A 24,472-nucleotide genomic window follows, 5' to 3' on the forward strand; every position below is an offset into this window, starting at 1 on the left:
AAGGGAAAGGAGGGACGTTTCAGTAAGAATCTGGGACTGCAGGTTGAGCTGTTAAAAAAAAGGGATTGTCCCACGAAAATCAGAACAGTTGGGAGATATGGCCTCCCCTATCTTATCTCATCTTAACCAATTGAAACTGCCTGAGATTGAGGTTAGTTCTAGCTGACAATTTGTCACTTTTGAGTGTTTTACAATAATACTTATGTTTTATTTTTATTCTTGTCTTCGTCATTGTACCTTTTAATAAAAATTGCTTGAATTATTTTATACAAAGTAATAGGTATTTTTTACACCAACTCCGTTATTGTTCATATTGTTAAAAAGCAACAAATATATATTGAAATTGAAAACATTTTTTTTGCATTATGAAAAATATGGAAGAATATCTTTCCCCTACACTTACTTAAATAAATATAGTAAAGAAAGACCTTGTTCAGAATCTATAGGTCAGGCAGATGCATGATCTGAACCACATATCACAACAGATTATGAATATACAATTTAATTTTAATTAATTTATAGATTAAGCATTTTCTTTGAACTGACTTTAAACAAAATTGAAACTATACATAAGCTCCCAGAAGAGACAATAAGGGGCACATTTACTAATCCACGAACGTCCGAAAAGTGTCCGAATGCGTTTTTTTCGTAATGATCAGTACTTTGCGACTTTTTCGCGAATTGTCGCGACTTTTTCGAGCTCTCAATACGAAAGTTGCGACAATTCGCGAAAGTCGTAATGGCTATGAAAAAGTCGCGACAATTCACGAACGTTATAATGGCAATGAAAAAGTTGCGACAATTCACGAAAGTCATAATGGCAATAAAAAAGTTGCGTCAATTCACGAAATTTGTAATGTCTATGAAAAAGTCGCGACAATTCGCGTAAGTCGTAACGGTTACGAAAAAGTCGCGACAATTTACGGAAAAGTCGTAAAATGTTTGTTTTCCAATCCGAATTTTTCTCATTCGGATTCGTGGATTAGTAAATCAGCCCCTAAGGATTGCTTAAACTACTATTCCAGGATATGTTTTACCCTGGAACTACTTTCATATTCTAATTTTAAATTGGTTAACACCCTGAGAAGCATTTCACCTATTCCACAGATTTCTTGGCTACCTACTGCACATATCATTTGAATTAATAAGAAAGCATGATGTATTCATGTATTTGAGACACTATTCCACACCTTGTGCCCCTCTTGAAATTCAGTGTGATTTCTAATTGTTTTTCGATGCAGAAATAAAATCTATGATTACAGTGCAAATTCAAAACATCTCCTACACCATGTTTAAATATTGCCATTTGCATGTCTATAGTAATTTCCAAAAAGCAAATAGAAAAATATAATCAGGTTGCTTCCTCACCTACAAAGTACATGTAAATCCATTAATATTAGAGATGTGTCTTTTTGACTTATTGACAATAATTTGTAGCTAAGGGAAATTAAGTGGTCTCATTTATTTTAGGTACTGGATTTGGTGTCACTTTACATTAACGTATTTGGTGTCACTATTAAATTAATGTATAAAATTGGCAAAATTATAAAAAAGTTTCAAAAGACAATCATAAATCCAAATTAGATTTGTAAAAATGAAATGCACTTTTAAAAGTATTGTAATCCAACTCTACTCTTACTACATATCATAGACATACAAAGAAGATAGACATTCAGAGACTGCAGACCTAGGGAGTCCATTTATGTAACAATGAATGGACTCAAAGAGTACATGTATGAAAACCATGTGGATGGCAAGAGCACATGCAAACTCAATGCAGACACTGCTAAGGTTGAAATTAAACACAGGACCCCACTGCTCCGAATCAACATTGAAAAAAAAAAAAAAAATACACAGCAACATAAATCAGGTTATGAATGTATTATTTACATTGAAAAACTATACTAGTCTCACACAAGACAATTATATCTATTCATTACTGAGATGTCTGTCCAATATCTGCCCAGCACACTTGATAGTAGATGCCTATCAGGAGATGTAAGAATTTACAGTAGCAGATCATTATTGAAATATACTTTTGTTGTATTATCAATAGCTACACAATGCATGTATTGTTATTTTGATATTCTGTATAAATAAAAGGATGCTGTATGCACAGGAAACATTGACTAAAATGCATACATTTGTAAATATATTCTCATAAACAACAATAATTTTAAAAAAATGCCTATCTAAATGAGTTGCTTCCTCACCTGTAGAGTGCCAGTGACCCCATTTATATCAGAAAAGAAGCCCTCTGTATCACTGACCATTGTTTTTAGCTCAGGAAAATTAAGAGGTCTCAAATAAGAAAAATCATTTTTTTCTGATGGAGAAAAACAGGTTTTGTAACATTGCCCTTGGGGATCTGAGGGCTCCATTCTAACCTCCATGAACTTCAACGTACCATCTGTGTTTAAGTGAAGGGTTGGCCGGCACTGTTCGCTGTAGTACTTGGGCTGTGGGCTTCCAAGGCAGCATGCACACTCTGTAGAACTTGACTCTTTTCTTAAACATCTAACAAGTAATATAATGAAAGTAACCAAGGAAACTAAACTAACAGCAACCAGTGATATAATCAAATACAAGGTCATCTCTGGTTTGTTATTGGAAGTAACAAAACCTTGGGACTTAGGTTTCTCTTGAAAAATGGTGTCCTCAAGTGTAATATATATGGTAACAGTAGTTGATAAAGCAGGTTCCCCATGATCCTTAACCACAATGACAAGCCTTTGATCAATTTGATCAGTTTCTTGTAATCCTCGGGTAGTTTGAATTTCTCCATGGGAAGCAGATATTTGAAATAGTGATGGATCTGTACCATCTACTATATGATAGGATAGCCACGCATTGTGTCCTGAGTCTAAATCCACTGCAGATACTTTGGTAACCAAAAAGCCAGCTGGAGCTGATGTGGGGATTTTCTGTTGAGGACTGACCTCTCTGGAGTGCTCTGGATACAACATCAAAGGGGCATTATCATTTTGATCTAATATGAAAATGAAAACTGTTATGTTGGAAGATAGTCTTGGAGATCCAGAATCTTCAACCTTCACTGTAATTTGTAAAACCTGGATTTGTTCATAGTCAAAAGAACCTTGAGCATAGATATTTCCAGTCTTAGAGTTGATATTTACTAAAGAAAGGATTGAAGAAGTATCAGTCTTCCTTTCAACAATAGAGTAAGTCAGGACTGAATTTAACCCATCATCCGGATCAACTGCCGATACTGTACATAGAAAACTTCCAGGGTCATTGTTTTCCGTTATAAAGGCATTTAAATGTGGCTGAGAAAATGCTGGGGGATTATCATTAACATCTGAAATATTTAGAATGACAGACATTGTTGTGCTCAATGGAGGAGAACCCAAGTCTGTTGCAGTCAGGTCAAGAACATATTGTGCAACTTTCTCTCTATCAAGAACTCCATCTGTTACTATTGTATAACGATTGTTAAAGGGTTTTATTCTAAATGGGAGATTTGGTGAAATCTCCACAGATACTTCTCCATTTTTACCAGAGTCTTTATCTCTCACACTGAGGAAACCGACTGCAGTTCCCAAGGCTGCATTTTCTGGTACTGCATTCAGCAGTGAGGTTAATGTTATTTCTGGTACATTATCATTAACATCTTCTATTTCTATTAGGACAATACAGTTACTTTCAAGTTCAGGGTTTCCTTTGTCTTTTGCCATAACTGATATTTCATAAAAGTCCACTTCTTCAAAGTCTATATATCCATTAACTGAAATTTCTCCAGATTGTGGGTTTAGGGTAAATAATTCTTTCATGGAATCCAATGTATGGTAGTCAAAGGAGTATTCAATTTCTCCATTAAGCCCTTCATCCCTATCGGTTGCATTCAGTTTCAAAATAACAGTATTTTGTGGTGTATTTTCAGGCAAAGCTATTTTGTATGTAGGATGATCAAAAACCGGTGCATTGTCATTAATGTCTAGAACAATAACAGTTATCTGAGATGTACCAGATCTGGGTGGATTGCCACCATCAAAAGCAGTAATTGTAAGTTTATGATATTCCTTTTCTTCTCTATCTAAATGTTTTTCTAAAATTAATTCTGGGACCAGTTTCCCATTTCTACTGTTTACTGATAATGAGAAATATGGGTTTGGAGTCAGTGTGTATTTGGAAACACCGTTAGTGCTTATGTCTGGATCCTGAGCATTCTCCAAACGAAACCTTGTGCCTGGATTTGCCAGAGCTTCAGAAATTTTAATTAACTGATCGCTTCTCAAAAACAAAGGAGAATTGTCATTTATGTCAACAATTTCAACTTCCAAACTGAAAAGCTCCAGTGGATTTTCAATAATTATTTCTAAAGGTAATACACATCTTGTACTGGATCCACACAAGGATTCTCGGTCGATCTTTTCATTAACAGTCAAGTCTCCATTTCTGTGGTTCAGTGTAAAATATTTTACACTTCCCTCTGTGCCCAGTCGCATTCTGCGTTTAGGAATATCTGCAGAATTCAATACAAGATCCTGAGCTACATTTGATATAAAAGTCCCTGGTTCTGATTCTTCAGTAACTGAATAACGAAGCTGCCCAGAGACCCAGCCCAAGCTACAAAGAAAAGGAAAAATGACTACTTGCCATTTCCAATGCTTTGTTGGGTTGTGGATGTCCATAATGTGAATCCTTTTCTTGAATCAGCATGTGGTGAAAATCTTTCATCATCCCAGAAGAGAAGTGAGCCAGTTGTTTGCATTTGAAACCATCGAAACAATAGGAACCATATTAAAAATTAGAGCTATCCACAAGGTATTTTATCGGAACAGCAGCTAAGCCTTCTGTGTGACTGGAGAGAAGGGAGGAAACTCCTGAGAAGGGGAGGAGAATGACTGGATGACATGAGCAGATCTGCTGTAGCAAAATATCTGTCTGGTAGACTATTCTGCCCTCTTCTGGCCATTTATATTAATTCTGATTGCTAATTAAACATTTCAAAAAATTATTCTTTTGAAAAATTGTAGTATCCACTTAACATAATTTCTTTGATAATTTAAAATAAAAATCTCTGCATTTATTAAAGATTTTAAATAACAGTTTTAGTAATAAATACAACATGATACCAAAAAGATCCTAACAAAAGAACATGTTACTATAAATCCATTTCAGATTGAAACTGTTCATTAAAAGTCATACATTTAATACACTTTTGAAGATTAAGACAATAGGTCCCTTGCATTGACCCATTTTCTATATGATGAGAATATTATGACATTTTTGCTACCAAGAACCTTTTGAAGATGTATCAAGGCACATTTGAGAATTGTCTAGTATTTCTTATATTGTAGAGATATTTCATGTTTTTTATTATTTAGCATTTTCTTTTTAAATCTTAAAAAAATTATATTATACCAAACAATATCCGAGGGGGCATATCTACAGTATGCCATGTAGCTCTGAGTGCAGTGGTTATGTTTCTGGTGCTCTTGGAGACCTCCTTACACTGGATCTGGTAAAGTGGCATAGATTTCTCTGTGTAGAGGGCAAATGTACAGTGCTGCCTAAACTGCATTCAATATTGAACACCCATGCCTTAGGCAGAAATTTCTACTTAAGATAAGCAATCTAATGTCATTTCTTACACGTGGCAACATTTTTAGACTGTATTTGCAAGTCTGAGAATTTTACTAGGCCTTGTACTACTCTAAACAGCATATCTTACTTAGGAGATTTCTGTATATCTAGTAACCCTAGATTAGGGGCCATGTTGTCTTGTACAGTCCTGCTACTACTGCTTGAGGCACCCCATCGCGTGACATGTATGAGTAATGATCAGCAGATTCAGTGCATGTTCGATGACATTGCAGTTAGGGAGATGGGTTAATTATCATTTGGAGGCACATATCTTCACATGTTTTCAGTTCAATACAACTGGTTTATCTTCTGGCTCATAGAGCAACCCTGATTCTTAATTATCATGTAGAGGCTTACAGGGGTAAGCACAAAAAATGAATAGTTTATTGAACAAATCTTATTAAATTATACCTGCTGGCTTGCCAGTTAAGAAGAGAATTACCTCCTGAAATTGATCACCATTTTCATTTTCATAGAGTGACAGTTTGTTTCTGAAATACACTCAGTCTATACCAAATAATTAGCAAAGAAAAGGTTTGTGTGGAGTCTTTTTTCTGAGACTTTTGTGAGATTTTTGAGAGGTTTAGTTCTGCCAAACTAATGCTGCTTATAAATACTGCTGTTCATTTAGATGTGTGATTTTTAATGTCATAGATTCGAGCAGGCTGCTACGTCTTATGACTGATAGGTTGGACAATGTACACCACTTTAGGACCCAGAAAAATGACTGTAAATTACATAGGGGTAAAGTCATGTGGAGCAAAAAATTTCCCAGTATCCAACATTAAAGTCCCTAAAACAGCCCCCATAGAATAACATTGAAATGTTCAGACAGCTATTGTAGCACTGCTTATTAGCAGTGATGTAACAATGCCGCGAAGGGGCCCAGAGCACATTGTCCCACAGGGTCTGCGTCCTCTATAGTTACCCCACTACTTGTTAGGCAATAGTTACTGGAAAAAAAGCATACAATTGTCTGACAAGCAATGGTACAAAACTCTTATCATTACCCTAAATGTTTATTGATGTTACAGCTTACTCAACCATATATCCACACGTTACAAATAACTATCATTTTGCAAATGTAAAAATCATGTAATCATATAATTCTTAGATATGTTTGACCACATTAAAGAAAACAAATCTTGTTGACTAGAAAATATATTTGACAAAAGTCATCACTTGGCCCCAAATGCTACAGGACATTATATTCACCCAAAAAAGGATTGGGGGTCTGACCTGACAGCAGTTCATATACAGCACAAGAGATAACCACAAATGATCAGTCACTTCATGCCATTTGAAAACCCATAATCATGTTACCAGTATATCAGCACCATTCATGCCAAGCTACAACTCAGCATTTAGAAAAAAACATAAGTTTCTAGCACTTATAATGACAATGCAGAAGGAACTGGTGTTGTTAAAAACAGTATAGGATGTAAGTGAATGGTGTTCCTATGCATCATGTTGCTCTATGTTGTTTCAGAAGCCTAAATTAAAATGTGTTCCATCAATGTATATACTAGAAACCTATCATAGAGCATACCCTAAACAAAGTAAAACAAGTAAACACAACTGAAATCATGAGCATGATGAAATGGCCACAGACTAGATTCCATAGATTCCCTAGAAAACATACATCAACTGCAATTCAATGCAATGACAAGAGGACATTTTTTTTTACTCTAATGCTGTTTACCACATGGGGGTATGTGCCTGTTATTACATAACTTAACAAAAGCTCTAAGTAGTCTATGCCCTTTTTACTTTGCATTTGTAATCAATAATGGAACCAAATATAACTGGTAGGGTGTCAATTTGTTAGGCAGCCCAATGATTACATTTGCTGATATTTAACCCCAGGCCCAGTGTCACCTTCAGTTAGTGCAAAGGATAACTGGTGATGGCTAAACATGGTGGTCTTTGGCTCTGCACAAAAGTAGTCTGTCCTTTTTAAAGGAGACATTTTATATAAAGTCCATATTTGGTTATAATATTCATCCTCCCTCAAAATGTGAAATGATGCAGAAAGAAAGATGTTTTGAAAGCATTTTACCTCCTAAAACTGCCATTATATGAGAGCTGCATACACAACCTCTGTCTGAAGCCAGAGCAAAATGAAACATGGGAGTGTCGGGTCAGTCTCCCACAGGAAGTGGTCACAGCACTGACTGACAGGCTTTACTCAACAGCACCAACCCCTCCCAGTTTCCTCCTTCCGTGTCTCTCTGGGGGGGGAGGAGCGAGTAGAGCAGGAATGGACTGCCTGTGACATCGATAAGCCCCGCCCACCCTATGCATATTCACTGCACTTTAAGTAGCTCTGCTGAAGTCTATGAGGGCCGGCGTCCCCAGCCACATACTGAAGAGTCTAAATCGGAAGCTGACAAAAGGTCAAGCTGTTATGGACATATTTAGAACCCAAAGGTATTAAAATAAAAGCACTTACTTCTATTTTACATTATTTTAGATGGTAAAAAATTTATGGTATATATCCCCTTAAAAAAATTATTAGGTACACCAGCTAGAAAATCAGTGGCTTTAGTCACTGGGGATTGGCTAATGCTTAAAAAAACATGCTTGTGTATGTTTGAAACCATGCCTGCCCATAGTCCGATTACCAATTAATCAAGCCTATCAATCAAATTAAACTACAGTAGTTGTTTTATGTACTGGGGAAAAGAGTGGCCTTCCCTTTCCTATCTCATTTTAATCAACTAAAACTGCTTGAGCTTTACTAAAGCCGATATACAATTTGTCAGTTATTTTATTTTACTAATTTCTTGTTTTTATCTTTGTACCTTTTAACAACACTTGCTTGAATTATTATACAAAGTAACATATAGTTCTTATTGTTAATTAAAACCCAATAAAAATGTATTGATATTAACCATTCATTTTTTAAACATCTCACTCTTATTTACATAGGTATACCAAAGAAAAACTGTATTTAGAATCTATAGGCCTGGCAGATGCATGAACTAAACCAAATATCACAACAGATCAAAACTACACAACTTAATTTTAATTACTTAAGGCATTTTCAGTGAACTAACATGCAACAAAAATGAAACCATATTTATGCCCCTCCAGAAGTTTTTTTTTGTAACAATTTTCAAAATCTAAAAATCTCAAAATTTTATAAAGGTTTTATATATACACTGAGCAGCATTTTACCGACGCTACAGATTTCTTTTCTACCTACCACATATTTGAATTATTAATAAAGCACAGTTTATTAATGTATTTGATAGGAATACTCATTTATTTTAGCAGTTGGTGTTAGTATAACTTTCTAGTGATAGTAACAGATATAATGGGCAAAAATATAATAAACTTCAGAAACACAAACTTAAATCCAACTTAAATTTGTAAAATGAAATGCACTCTGAAAATCTGATACAAACATGTACTGTAAGCCAACTCTTACTACACATCATACCAAAAAGGATAAACATCCAGAGACTGCAGACCTAGTAGGTCCATCTACGCAACAATGAATGGAATCAGAGTACCCATGAAAACCACTGTCATTTCTGAGTCAAATTAATGAATACAATTTTGTGGTTATGCATTTAATTCATTTAACTAGTGTCGGTTCATTACTGAGATCTCTGTCGTGTCTTATCACTGTTTATAAAGAGCAAATACACACACACTTGATAGTATGAGTCTATCAGGAGAAGTAAAATTTCACAGTAGCAGATGATTGATTGAAATAGACTTTTAAAGTATTAGAATAGTTACAAAATACACGCATTGTTAAATTGATATATAAAGAAATGGAAAATATGCTGTACGAGCAGGAACAACAATAATTTAAAACATAGCAATTTAACCAGATTGCTTCCTCACCTGTAGAGTGCCAGTAACCCCATTTATATCAGAAAAGAAGCCCTCTGTATCACTGACCATTGTTTTCAGCTCAGGAAAATTAAGAGGTCTCAAATAGGAAAAATCATTTTTTTCTGATGGAGAAAAACAGGTTTTGTAACACTGCCCTTGGGGATCTGAGGGCTCCATTCTAACCTCCATGAACTTCAACGTACCATCTGTGTTTAAGTGAAGGGTTGGCCGGCACTGTTCGGTGTAGTACTTGGGCTGTGGGCTTCCAAGGCAGCATGTACACTCTGTAGAACTTGACTCTTTTCTTAAACATCTAACGGCTAATATAATGAATGTAACCAAGGAAACTAAACTAACAGCAACCAATGATATAATCAAATACAAGGTCATCTCTGGTTTGTTATTGGAAGTAACAAAATGTTGGGACTTAGGTTTCTCTTGAAAAATGGTGTCCTCAAGTGTAATATATATGGTAACAGTAGTTGATAAAGCAGGTTCCCCATGATCCTTAACCACAATGACAAGCCTTTGATCAATTTGATCAGTTTCTTGTAATCCACGGGCAGTTTGAATTTCTCCATGGGAAGTAGATATTTGAAACAGAGATGGATCTGTTCCATCTACTATATGATAGGATAGCCACGCATTGTGTCCTGAGTCTAAATCCACTGCAGATACTTTGGTAACCAAAAAACCAGCTGGAGCTGAGGTGGGGATTTTCTGTTGAGGACTGACCTCTCTGGAGTGCTCTGGATACAACATCAAAGGGGCATTATCATTTTGATCTAATATGAAAATGAAAACTGTTATGTTGGAAGATAGCTTTGGAGATCCAGAATCTTCAACCTTCACTGTAATTTGTAAAACCTGGATTTGTTCATAGTCAAATGACCCTTGTGCATAGATATTTCCAGTCTTAGAGTTGATATTTACTAATGAAAGTATTGAAGTAGCATCAGTCTTCCTTTCAACAATAGAGTAAGTCAGGACTGAATTTAACCCATCATCCGGATCAACTGCCGATACTGTACACAGAAAACTTCCAGGGTTATTGTTCTCTGTTATAAAGGCATTTAAATGTGGCTGAGAAAATGCTGGGGGATTGTCATTAATGTCTGAAATATTTAAAATGACAGACATTGTTGTGCGCAATGGAGGAGAACCTAAATCTGTTGCAGTCAGGTCAAGAACATATTGTGCAACTTTCTCTCTATCAAGAACTCCATCTGTTACTATTGTATAACGATTGTTAAAGGGTTTTATTTTAAATGGGAGGTTTGGTGAAATCTCCACAGATACTTCTCCATTTTTACCTGAGTCTTTATCTCTCACACTGAGAAAACCGACTGCAGTTCCCAAGGCTGCATTTTCTGGTACTGCATTCAGCAGTGAGGTTAATGTTATTTCTGGTACATTATCATTAACATCTTCTATTTCTATTAGGACAAGACAGCGACTTTCATGTTCAGGGATTCCTTTGTCTTTTGCCCTTACTGATATTTCATAAAAATTCTCTTCTTCAAAATCTATAACACCATTAACTGAAATTTCTCCAGATTGTTGGTTTAGGGTAAATAAATCTTTCATGGAATCCAAAGTATCGTAGCCAAAGAAGTATTCAATTTCTCCATTAAGTCCTTCATCCCGATCGGTTGCATTAAGTTTTAAAATAACAGTATTTTGTGGTGCATTTTCAGGCAAAACTATTTTGTATGTGGGATGATCAAAAACTGGTGCATTATCATTACTGTCTAGAACAATAACAGTTATCTGAGATGTACCAGATCTGGGTGGATTACCACTATCAAAAGCAGTAATTGTAAGTTTATGATATTCCTTTTCTTCTCTATCTAAAATTTTCTCTATAATTAACTCAGGGACTAGTTTCCCATCTTTTCTACTGTTTACTGATAGTGAAAAATAAGGGTTTGGAGTCAGTGTGTATTTGGAAACACCGTTAGTGCTTATGTCTGGATCCTGAGCACTCTCTAAAAAAAACCGTGTGCCTGGATTTACCAGAGCTTCAGAAATTTTAATTAACTGCTCATTTCTCAAAAACAAAGGAGAATTGTCATTTATGTCAACAATTTCAATTTCCAAACTGAAAAGCTCCAGTGGGTTTTCAATAATTATTTCTAAAGGTAATACACATCTTGTACTGGATCCACACAAGGTTTCTCGGTCGATCTTTTCATTAACAGTCAAGTCTCCGTTTCTGGGGTTCAGTGTAAAATATTTTACACTTCCCTCTGTGCCCAGTCGCATTCTGCGTTTAGGAATATCTGCAGAATTCAATACAAGATCCTGAGCTACATTTGCTATAAAAGTCCCTGGTCCTGATTCTTCAGTAACTGAATAACGAAGCTGCCCAGAGACCCAGCCCAAGCTACAAAGAAAAGGAAAAATGACTACTTGCCATTTCCAATGCTTTGTTGGGTTGTGGATGTCCATAACGTGAATCCTTTTCTTAAATCAGCATGTGGTGAAAATCTTTCATCATCCCAGAAGAGAAATGAGCCAGTTGTTTGTATTAAAAGCCATTAAAACAATAAGAGCCATATTAAAAATTAGAGCCATCCACAAGGTATTTTATCGGAACAGCAGCTAAGCCTTCTGTGTGACTGGAGAGAAGGGAGGAAACTCCTGAGAAGGGGAGGAGAATGACTGGATGACATGAGCAGATCTGCTGTAGCAAAATATCAGTCTGGTTGACTATTCTGCCCTCTTCTGGCCATTTATATTAATTCCTATTACTAATTAAACATTTCAAGAAAATATTGTTTTTAAGGCATTTTAGCAACATTTCTTTGATAATTGTGCATTTAATAAAGGATTTAGATAACAATGTTACATATTATTCTAAAATACAAGTATGCATATTTAAAAAATACTTTCATCTCAGATCAAAATGGTCCATTAAAGTACATACATCTAACACACCTTTGATGATATATAAATACTCACACTACATCACAATCAACTGATCTAAATGTTTTTATATTTTTATTGATATTTTATGTTTTATTGTCTCTATTTCCCTTTTAAAATTTTGACATCATTATTAATTATCAAATGATTTGTGTTGTTATGGAGAAGCCCTGTCAAACTTAGTAGTGGCTTCATAGTATGCCAAGCACCACCTCCCACCACCTGGGATTACTATGCTACTGATGCCCTTGGAGTCATCAGTGGCATGGACATACTATAAAGTTACGGGGAAATCTTTGCCATTTCTGAAGTGACAGGGGTGTCTCTATGTAGATGGATAATATCCAGTGCAACTGCATTGAATATGAATTCCATACCTATAGTCTCTACCAAAAATGCTTTACGTTTTTTAGACTATATTTACAAAAATATTGAAAAATGTATTTGGGAAATACAGTGTCTTCTATATTCATTCTCTAAGCACCGTGCATTGTTCAGAAGATTGCTGTATTATCCCAAAGGCTACATTAGGGCCCGTGTTGTCTTTCTCAACCGCACTGCTCAAGCTTGTGGCACTCCTACTCTTGAAATATGTGAGTAATGATCAGAACATTCAGAGACAGATTCTTGAAAAATGTATCTCTGTGACAAATTGATGTCAATAAGATTTAGAAACTCTTTACGATTTGTATGATGTTTTTGAAGTCATGTATTCAAACTAGCTGTTTTGATAAGTCTTGTAACTTGGTCTATTTAAAGCAGGGGTCTCCAAGCTTTCTTACTCGTGAGCCACAGTCATATGTAAAAAGACTTGGAGAGCAACACAAGCATCATAAAGGTTCATGGAGGTGCCAAATAAGGGGTAAGATTGGCTATTAGGCAGCCTCTATGCACCCTATCAGCTTACAGGAGGCTTTATTTGGTAGTAAATCTTGTTTTTATTCAACCAAAACTTGCCAAAAAGTCAGGAATTCAAAAATAACTACCTGGTTTGGGGGCACTGAGAGCAACATCCAAGGGGTTGGTGAGCAACATGTTATTTACGAACCACTGGTTGGGGATCACTGGTTTAAAGTATGATACTTTAGAATGCAGAAAAAAGGTTGTAAATTACATAAGGGTAATGCCACATGGGGCTGTTTTGGGTACTTAAAGTGCCATGTTTTAAGAAGCTTCAAAACCCAACATTAAAGTGCTAGAAATAACCCTTCCCCTCATAAACTAACACTACAATGATCAAACAATCTTTTGAACCAGTGCTTGTCAGTCAACAGTTACTTGAAAAAGAACAATATTGTCTGTCATGCAATGGTATGGAATCTGTATCATGTTTATATGATAGTCTTTCTAAGTAAATGGACCATACAAAAACAAAATCAAAATTTTGTGGACTGGAAAAATGTGAGTGTTGACCCTATTACAGCCAACAAATGATAATTTCAAATTTGATAATCAAGATGAATTGGATCACAGTCCAGAGGGAGCACAAGATAAACCACAAATGGTGAGTCACTGTATTGTGCCATTTGAAAGCTCATAATCATTTCACATTAGAATCACATAGTAGTACTATTCATGCCAAGCTACAACACATTTATAAAAAAAGTGAATTCCAGGCACTTTTATAGATGAACTTAAAGAAACTGGTGAATTTCTATCTATCTATCTAGCTATCTTTGGAGAGGTATTCTCTAAATAAACATCATCAACCATCAATCCATATTTATTTAAGAAACATGTTTCCTACTAAATGGGCTGCCATTGTCTTCTATAAAATGGCATTGGTGGCTTTAGGGTAAGGTTTTGCAGTATCCACAAGGATACTATTCATTCTTTCTCTTACAGCAATTTGTGTACTGAATGCCTACAGTATCACTGGCTGTAAAAATAAAATATCACAAACTGTTTGGTCTACAGTGTATAGTATCACTTATAGGAAAACATGCCAAACTGGTAAGCTAATTAATGAACTGAGGAACAAACTGGAGTAAGGATTGAAAATTCTTTGCAGGTAGCACCATTGCTGAAATCAAACCAAGGGCCCAGCACTACAGCCAAACTGCTAACCCCTGCACCACTGTGCTGCAAACGCGTACTATTAATGATATACCAAAACAGAAAAAAATATATTATTCTGTAACTGTAAGTTTAGTAGCACCACCGATTTAGAACATTAAACATATTCCCCACAAGTGTTTTTTATTTTTTAAAACAGAACTGCCAGAACTGACATTAAGCAACCTGTCAATATGTACAGAACTCTATGCAGCTTACACTTAGAAAAAAATACTGGGCATGGGCTGTCTAACTAGCCCAAGGGCCAAACGATAAAATTAGAACACCAGATACAGGAGACGTTGGCACACGGAAGTATTGGTTCATGCAGTTCCCGATCTAATGGGAAAACCAAACCTGCCAAATTGATTCCTGTTAATCAGGGGTCTCCATATATAAGAAGATAAGCTGCCAAAATGGTCTAAAGGACTTAAATCAGCAGCTTAAATCTTCCCATGTATGGCCACCTTACCACTGTTGTACAGATTTAATTTCTACCTACATCACCTATAATTTGAATTATTAATAGATCATGGTTTATGAATATATTTGGGACACACTCCTATACCTTGTATCCCCTTAAAATTCTATGTTTCTGTATAATTGCTTTTGAAAGCAGATATAAAAGCTGTGATAGTACAGACATCAGGCCTTATTTATGATGGACAAGGTGTAAATTACAAAGAATGGGCACAAGTTACCTTATTATTCATAATTTGCATGGCACCTGCATGTGTATAATATTTGCACAAATCTCAAGAAGCAAACATAAAAAATACAAGTTAAAACTCATATACTCATTTAACCAGATTGCTTCCTCGCAATTGTCCACAGTTTGTAGCTGATACACATTCAGTGGTCTCAAAAAAAAACAAAAAAAAAAAAATGAGTATATTTTAGATTTTGTATTTGGTGTCAGTCTAACTTTCTAGTGATATTGACAGATGCAATTATCAAGTACAAAAACACAAATCCAAGTTAATTTTAAAAAAAATACTAATATTAGTATTTTTATACTAATATCTGATACATGAATGTACTGGAAGCAAGCTCTACTCTTACTACATGTCATACAAAGAAGATAAACTTCCAGAGACTGCAGACCTGATAGGTCCATCTACACAACAAAGAAAGAACTCATAATACCTGCATGAGCACATGAAAACTCACTGCAGATATTGCCAAGGTTGGAATAAACCTTGGTGAAATGGATGAAATTTTAAGGCCATTTATTTAAAATGTACATTGAACTGGTGTTTGTTAATAAACAGCAAACACCAGCACACTTAGGAAAAGTCTATGTAGAGATGTAAGATTTGACAGCAGAGAATGATTAACTGGAATAGACTTTTGTAGTATTATCAATAGCTAGATAATGTATGCATTGCTAATTTGGAAACATTCACATAAATTAATACATTTGTAAATATATTCTCAATAACAACAATATATTTTCAAAACATAGCAATCTAACCAGATTGCTTCCTCACCTGTAGAGTGCCAGTGACCCCATTTATATCAGAAAAGAAGCCCTCTGTATCACTGACCATTGTTTTTAGCTCAGGAAAATTAAGAGGTCTCAAATAGGAAAAATCATTTTTTTCTGATGGAGAAAAACAGGTTTTGTAACACTGCCCTTGGGGATCTGAGGGCTCCATTCTAACCTCCATGAACTTCAACGTACCATCTGTGTTTAAGTGAAGGGTTGGCCGGCACTGTTCGGTGTAGTACTTGGGCTGTGGGCTTCCAAGGCAGCATGCACACTCTGTAGAACTTGACTCTTTTCTTAAACATCTAACGACTAATATAATGAAAGTAACCAAGGAAACTAAACTAACAGCAACCAGTGATATAATCAAATACAAAGTCATCTCTGGTTTGTTATTGGAAGTAACAAAATGTTGGGACTTAGGTTTCTCCTGAAAAATGGTGTCCTCAAGTGTAATATATATGGTAACAGTAGTTGATAAAGCAGGTTCCCCATGATCCTTAACCACAACAACGAGCCTTTGATCAATTTGATCAGTTTCTTGTAATCCACGGGCAGTTTGGATTTCTCCATGGGAAGCAGATATTTGAAACAGAGATGGATCTGTACCATCTACTATATGATATGATAGCCATGCATTGTGTCCTGAGTCTAAATCCACTGCAGATACTTTGGTGACCAAAAAGCCAGCTGGAGCTGATGTGGGGATTTTCTGTTGAGGACTGACCTCTCTGGAGTGCTCTGGATACAACATCAAAGGAGAATTATCATTTTGATCTAATATGAAAATGAAAACTGTTATGTTGGAAGATAGCTTTGGAGTTCCAGAGTCTTCAACCTTCACTGTAATTTGTAAAACCTGGATTTGTTCATAGTCAAAAGAACCTTGAGCATAGATATTGCCACTTTGATAGTTGATATTTACTAAAGAAAGGATTGAAGAAGCATCAGTCTTCCTTTCAACAATAGAGTAAGTCAGGACTGAATTTAACCCATCATCTGGATCAACTGCTGATACTGTACATAGAAAACTTCCAGGGTCATTGTTTTCCGTTATAAAGGCATTTAAATGTGGCTGAGAAAATGCTGGGGGATTATCATTAACATCTGAAATATTTAAAATGACAGACATTGTTGTGCGCAATGGAGGAGAACCCAAGTCTGTTGCAATCAGGTCAAGAACATATTGTGCAACTTTCTCTCTATCAAGAACTCCATCTGTTACTATTGTATAACGATTGTTAAAAGGTTTTATTTTAAATGGGAGGTTTGGTGAAATCTCTAAAGATACCTCCCCATTTTTACCAGAATCTTTATCTCTCACACTGAGGAAACCGACTGCAGTTCCCAAGGCTGCATTTTCTGGTACTGCATTCAGCAGTGAGGTTAATGTTATTTCTGGTACATTATCATTAACATCTTCTATTTTTATAACAACAAGACAGCGACTTTCCTGTTCAGGGATTCCTTTGTCTTTTGCCATAACTGGTATTTCATAAAAATCCTCTTCTTCAAAATCTATATATCCATTAACTGAAATTTCTCCAGATTGTTGGTTTAGGGTAAATAAATCTTTCATGGAATCCAATATATGGTAGTCAAAGAAATATTCAATTTCTCCATTAAGCCCTTCATCCCGATCGGTTGCATTTAATTTCAAAATAACAGTATTTTGTGGTGTATTTTCAGGCAAAACTATTTTGTATGTTGAATGATCAAAAACCGGTGCATTATCATTACTGTCTAGAACAATAACAGTTATCTGAGATGTACCAGATCTCGGTGGATTGCCACCATCAAAAGCAGTAATTGTAAGTTTATGATATTCCTTTTCTTCTCTATCTAAATTATTTTCTAAAATTAATTCTGGAACCAGTTTCCCATTTCTACTGTTTACTGACAAAGAGAAATATGGGTTTGGAGTCAGTGTGTATTTGGAAACACCGTTAGTGCTTATGTCTGGATCCTGAGCACTCTCTAAAGGAAACCGTGTGCCTGGATTTGCCAGAGCTTCAGAAATTTTAATTAACTGATCACTTCTCAAAAACAAAGGAGAATTGTCATTTATGTCAACAATTTCAATTTCTAAACTGAAAAGCTCCAGTGGGTTTTCAATGATTATTTCTAAAGGTAATACACATCTTGTACTGGATCCACACAAGGATTCTCGGTCGATCTTTTCATAAACAGTCAAGTCTCCATTTCTGGGGTTCAGTGCAAAATATTTTACATTTCCCTCTGTGCCCAGTCGCATTCTGCGTTTAGGAATATCTGCAGAATTCAATACAAGATCCTGAGCTACATTTGCTATAAAAGTCCCTGGTCCTGATTCTTCAGTAACTGAATAACGAAGCTGCCCAGAGACCCAGCCCAAGCTACAAAGAAAAGGAAAAATGACTACTTGCCATTTCCAATGCTTTGTTGGGTTGTGGATGTCCATAATGTGAATCCTTTTGTTGAATCAGCATGTGGTGAAAATCTTTCATCATCCCAAAACAGAAGTGAGCCAGTTGGTTGTATTGAAAACCATCAAAACAATAAGAGCCATATTAAAAACTAGAGCCATCCACAAGGTATTTTATCGGAACAACAGCTAAGCCTTCTGTGTGACTGGAGAGAAGGGAGGAAACTCCTGAGAAGGGGAGGAGAATGACTGGATGACATGAGCAGATCTGCTGTAGCAAAATATCTGTCTGGTAGACTATTCTGCCCTCTTCTGGCCATTTATATTAATTCTGATTACTAATTATACATTTCAAGAAATGTCTTTGATAATTGTGCATTTAATAAAGGATTTAGATGATAGTGCAAGCAATAAACAACAAAAGATACCAACCACTTCCTTACAACAAATTACTTTAAAATACAAGAATGCATATTTAGGGGGCGTGGCCGCATGTCTGAGAGGTGAGACGCGTCTTGACTGAGCTCCGCGTCGTCGACCCGATTAGGAAGCCTTTTTTGATAAATTACCTGAGATGGGGAAACATAACCGACACAGCACGACTACTAACGCTGCTAAGTACAAAAATCCAAACTCCTTAAGCGGAATTAGACAGTTCTTCCCGAGATCGCAAGAGACTCAGGATTCGCTAGAAGGAGATAAAATGGCGGACGAGCCAGAGGAGAGCCCAGATATACAAGCCAATTTAGACTCTGCTTCCGAGGTAAGCGGCAATATAGAAGGAATTTACAATATCCTGTCTCAGTTACCTAATAAGACCGATTTACATACAATGGGCAATGAACTAAAGCAAACTATTTACACAGAAACTGCGTCATTAAGACAAGAAATCGCAACCATGCGGGATACACTAGGAGATATGGAGGAGCGCTTAACACAAATAAATGCTGATATGTTGGCCCATGATAGAGCCCTACAAAAACATGACTTAGCCATCCTTGATTTAAGGAGACATGCAGAGGATCTAGAGAACCGCAGCCGACGCTGTAACATACGCATAAGGGGTATTCCTGAGATAGTACCTAATGAAGGCCTACGCGACTTTGCATCTAAATTGTTTGCCGAAATATTACAGGCCCCCGAAGCCCCGACTTTGGATATTGAGAGAATTCATAGAGCAGGGGCACCAAGGGGAAACCTACCCAGAGATGTATTATGTTGTATGGCAAGGTTTGAAATCAAAGATCAGATTCTTCAAAAGACCCGCAATACAAATGTGATACATTTTGAAAATAACACACTGAGCCTTTACCAAGATTTGGCAGCTGCTACTATTACTCAACGCCGCTTATTAAAGCCACTTACCACAGTTCTAAGAGAACGCGGCATTACTTATAAATGGGGATTCCCCTTTGCATTATTGGCTCAAAAAGGTGGAAAAACTTTTGCTTTACGCTACCCTTCAGAAACAAACCAATTTTGCCAGCAATTGGAAATCCCAATACTGGATACTACAGAGTGGAGCCACTATATCTTGGGCACACCTGAAGGCGCCATTCCAATTAATGCTCCAGAGATCCCAACTACCTCCACACCAAGGAGAGACCTCACCCCATCCAGACAATGGAGGAAAAGATTAAACGCTCATTCACCTGCTCGGCTACCAAATTCCCCTTTGGATAAGAGACAACCATAAAGTTATGTCAGATCTATAGAGATCTGGTTTAAAGCAATAGCTTTAATTAAAGTGTGAATCACTTTCTGGAACACATTAAGGTTCTTATTCTGCACCATATCATAAGTTAATTCTTGAGAGATTTATATCACCTGTTTCTGTTTTACGCCTCCCCCCCCCCCCCTTTTTTCCTTTCCTTTTTTTTTTTTTTTTTTTTTTTTGTTAGGGGGTCAAGCAACTTCCGCAAAAAGTTTTAAAATAAGATTGTAAATGTTTTGAAAAACCTATGATGCCTCATAGATCTGGGTTTATAAATAACTGAGGTCATATACCATATTAAGGTTCTCACTCTGCATTATATTATAAGTTAATTTTTGAGAGATCTATATCACCTGTCCTTGGTCTATGTCTATCTAGATATAAGCTATATATCAACACCTTTATAGAAATAAGATCTCTATGGACCTCCTCCCCCCCCCCCCCCCCCCCTTTTTTTTTTTTTCTTTTTTTTTTTTTTTTCTTATATTATTCCCTTGCTCTACGCGTTCTTATCTTGATAAATGAACAAGGAGTAATATGACTATATTATTAAGGCTTACTATGAAAATGTTAATAGTTTCAGCCAGTTTCAGTTTCCCCCCCCCCCCCCTTTTTTTTTTTTTTTTTTTTTTTTTGGAGGTCAAATAATTTTTGCAAAAGGCTCATAATATGATTGTAATTGTTTTGAAAGACTTACGATGTTCTTTAGTTCTAAGATTGTTTATATATATCTGCTGGTCATATTGCCAAATGTTTATTAAAATGACCTTCGACTATATCTAGACTTCAGACGCTTCCCCCTCCCTCTTCTGGTAAACTACAAGACTCTATCTAATTTTAGTGATAGGGCCGACGACGCGGAGACACAAATGGACGCTTTACTCCAGATTATCTCCCACCCCCCAAAGGAGCTAGACTCCACTTACCACACTAGGACTCTCTTAAGTCGGACCTCGCGGTCCCCTTAGTGGTTTAGACATTTCCCTGTTTTCCCCAGTTCTTGCTCATACTTTTTTCCTTAAATTCGTTAATACCCTTCCCCTTCAGGCAAGTTAAAACTCAACACTTACAAAATGAGCAATAAAAATAAACAACTGCTCAACACGTTAAAGATTTGCTCAATCAATTCGAATGGACTAAATTCTCCTTGGAAGAGGAAAGCTCTAATACAAGAATTAAAAGCTAAGAAAGTCCATATCGCATTGATTCAGGAAACTCACTATAAAACCAATCATATCCCAAAGTGGTATGATAAACAATACTCAATCATGATCCATAGCACTCCACAACCAACAAAAGTTAGAGGTGTAGCCATTATTCTTGCTACAAACTTACCTTTCTTGATAGAAGCTACTGAAATTGATTTACAAGGCAATTATGTATTTATCAAAGGGACTTTATACTCTAAAAAATATACTATTGCATCACTATATTTACCTAACAATGAACAAAATCAAACTATGGCGAGAATTCAAGAAGCTCTACAATTATTTACCGAAGGGACTTCGATTGTTGGGGGAGATATGAACACCCCATTACAGCCTAAATTGGATTGTTCCTTAGGCACCTCATCCTTGCCACATAAACAAATCAACAGACTTAAACAGCAACTTCATGCTTTACAAGCAATTGACACATGGCGAACATTGCACCCTCAAGAAAAAGATTATACGCATTACTCACATAGCCATAATTTATATAGCAGAATAGACTATATTTTTCTATCTCACAACTCCCTAGATAACTTGAGCAGCGCATCGATAGGCACAGCATCCTGGACGGATCATGCTCCAGTTTATGTAGATCTTTTACTCACTATTAAAAATGGAAAACATAATCTCTGGAAAATAAATGACAGCTTATTGAGGAACTCTGAAATACTTGACAGAATAGTTAAAGCCACCAAAGAATATTTTAAAACCAATGCTAATACAGCTAGTAATGCAATTATAGAATGGGAGGCATATAAGTGTTTTATACGGGGTATCCTGATTCAAGAGGGAACTAAACTTAAGAAAACCAAAGGAGAGAAGAAGCTTAAATTGATAGCTAAGATACAACAACTAGAAACGAGTCATAAAAGGTCCCAGGACCCCCAAATTTTGACAGAACTGACAAGAACTCGGGTAGAATTAAAATCCCTAATACAAACACAAACAGAAAGAGCTACTTTCATAATGAAAAAGAGGTTCTATGACCATGGGAATAAATGTAGCAAACTCTTAGCTAGAATGTTAAAAACTAAAGAAAGTAAAAATCATATTTTTAAAATGAAACAACCAAATGGACAGATCACATCATCCCCTAAGGATATACAAAAGATTATAACAGAATACTATAGACAATTATACCAGATCAATCAGGATACAAATATAGCTCATAAGACGACAGCTACTCAATACATAGAATATTTAAATTCTTCTGATATGAATAAAGGGGATCAGGAATGGATTCAAACCTTAGAACAGGATATCTCCAACACGGAATTAGAACAAGCAATTAAAAATGCCTCTTCCGGTAAATGTCCTGGTCCTGATGGCTTCTCAATGCTCTTTTTTAAAACGCTGAAGCCATATATTATTACAGCTCTTACCAAAGCTTTTAATGAAATTAAACATGGCCATCTTTGGTCTCTAACTTCATTGGAAGCTCATATCAGTCTTATACCCAAAAAAGGCAAAGATCCGGCTTCCCCTTCCAGCTACAGGCCCATATCGCTGATTAATAACGACATTAAATTATTGGCCAATATTCTTTCCACACGCCTAAAACCGGGTCTATCACAAATAATCCATACTGATCAAGCAGGGTTCCTACCAAGAAGAGAAACAAGAGATAATCTTAATAAACTTCTTAACATTATTATATCTGCAGAACATACCAATACTCCATTATTTCTACTGTCAACCGATGCTGAAAAGGCATTTGACCGAGTTCGTTGGGACTTTATGTTTCACTGCCTTAGGTACATAGGATTAGGTCCCAATATCTTAAAGTGGATAACATCTCTTTACTCAAATCCCACAGCTCGGTTGAAAATAAACAATTCCCTCTCAGATTATATTTCTCTAAAGAATGGTACGAGACAGGGCTGCCCACTTTCTCCGCTCCTCTTTGTATTGTCTCTTGAGCCATTTCTCTCCCATATTCGCCAAAATCCTGATATTAACGGGGTGACCATAAATAACACGCAATATAAAGTATGTGCCTATGCGGATGACTTACTTTTTACACTCACCCAACCTCTAATTTCTTTACCAAATTTACTGAAAGAAATAAATAAATATAACCAATTAAGCGATTTTAAGATCAATAATGATAAATCTAGTGCACTTAACATCAGCCTTCCCACCACAACTGAAACGCTTTTGACAGAAAAATTCCCATTTCAATGGTCTAAAGATAAACTAACATATTTAGGTATTATTCTGACTGGCAAATATAAAGACTGGGTTCGTATCAATTACAGTACCATTATTCAAGAGATAAAACATGATCTAAATACGTGGACTAACAAAACGCTATCCTGGTTTGGCAGAATAAACACGCTGAAAATGAACATTCTCCCGAGACTTTTATATATATTTCAATCCCTTCCTATGAAACCTCCTATAGAATTCTTTCCCACATTAAACAAACTGGTCACAAAATTTGTGTGGAATAACAAAGCTCCACGCATTCGACGATCTACTCTGCAACGCACTAGGCTAAATGGTGGCACAGGACTACCTAATTTTCAAATATATCACCAAGCTTGTGTCTTACAACGCTTAACAGACTGGACTTTCTATAATCACTCTAAAGCGTGGATAACCATTGAGCAAACATATACAACCCAACCGTTGAAGTTTCTTCCATGGCTTTCCCCCGACAAGAGAGTAATTTTACCAGATAAACATCCTCTATTAATTTATGCTTTAAACATCTGGGACTCTCTAAAATATCGACATAACCTGATGTCATCTAAATCATTACTTACACCCTTAATACACAATCCAGATTTTCCTCCAGGTCTCCAAAAAGGTTACCTTGCCAAGTGGAAACATGGTACGATCTCCCAAATATTTCAGATGTGTCCCAAAGGGATTCTCCCCGGATGGGATCAGGTAAAAAGGACTTTTGCACTTACAGCATCCGATTTTCTCACATACCAACAGCTCCGAAGCTTTATTTCCCCAATACTTAAAGGCAACACAGGAGATCAAATTTATACTGGTTTTGAAGATTTATGCCGACAACAACATCCTCCTTTGCACAGCATATCAATGATATATCAAATTCTCTTGACACAAACTGCCATGCCTCTATCAAGCTTATTGCATTTTATAAAATGGGGAAAAATCCTAAACAAAACGTTCACAGAACAAGAGCTGGAGGACATAACCACTAAGTCAATTACTAGACAAAGAAGCTGCAGAATTTTAGA

The 24,472-nt window shown here is 36.2% G+C and overlaps 1 protein-coding gene and 1 pseudogene across 32 annotated transcripts in view; both read right to left on the reverse strand.

The window, feature by feature from the left end:
* pcdhga11 (protocadherin gamma subfamily A, 11) overlaps nucleotides 1-24,472 on the reverse strand; it is a 264,554-nt gene that overhangs the window by 48,822 nt on the left and 191,260 nt on the right. For 2 of the 32 annotated variants that reach the window (XM_031898038.1, XM_031898033.1), the window contains exon 1: nucleotides 9,466-12,128. In XM_031898038.1, the coding sequence (XP_031753898.1) occupies nucleotides 9,466-11,907 (2,442 nt within the window). In that variant the 5' untranslated portion in view covers nucleotides 11,908-12,128. 32 annotated transcript variants of the gene reach the window in all.
* Nucleotides 15,909-18,768, reverse strand: LOC108646214 (annotated as a pseudogene).

Source organism: Xenopus tropicalis, chromosome 3, assembly GCF_000004195.4.
Source record: "Xenopus tropicalis strain Nigerian chromosome 3, UCB_Xtro_10.0, whole genome shotgun sequence".
Taxonomy (NCBI): Eukaryota; Metazoa; Chordata; class Amphibia; order Anura; family Pipidae; genus Xenopus; species Xenopus tropicalis.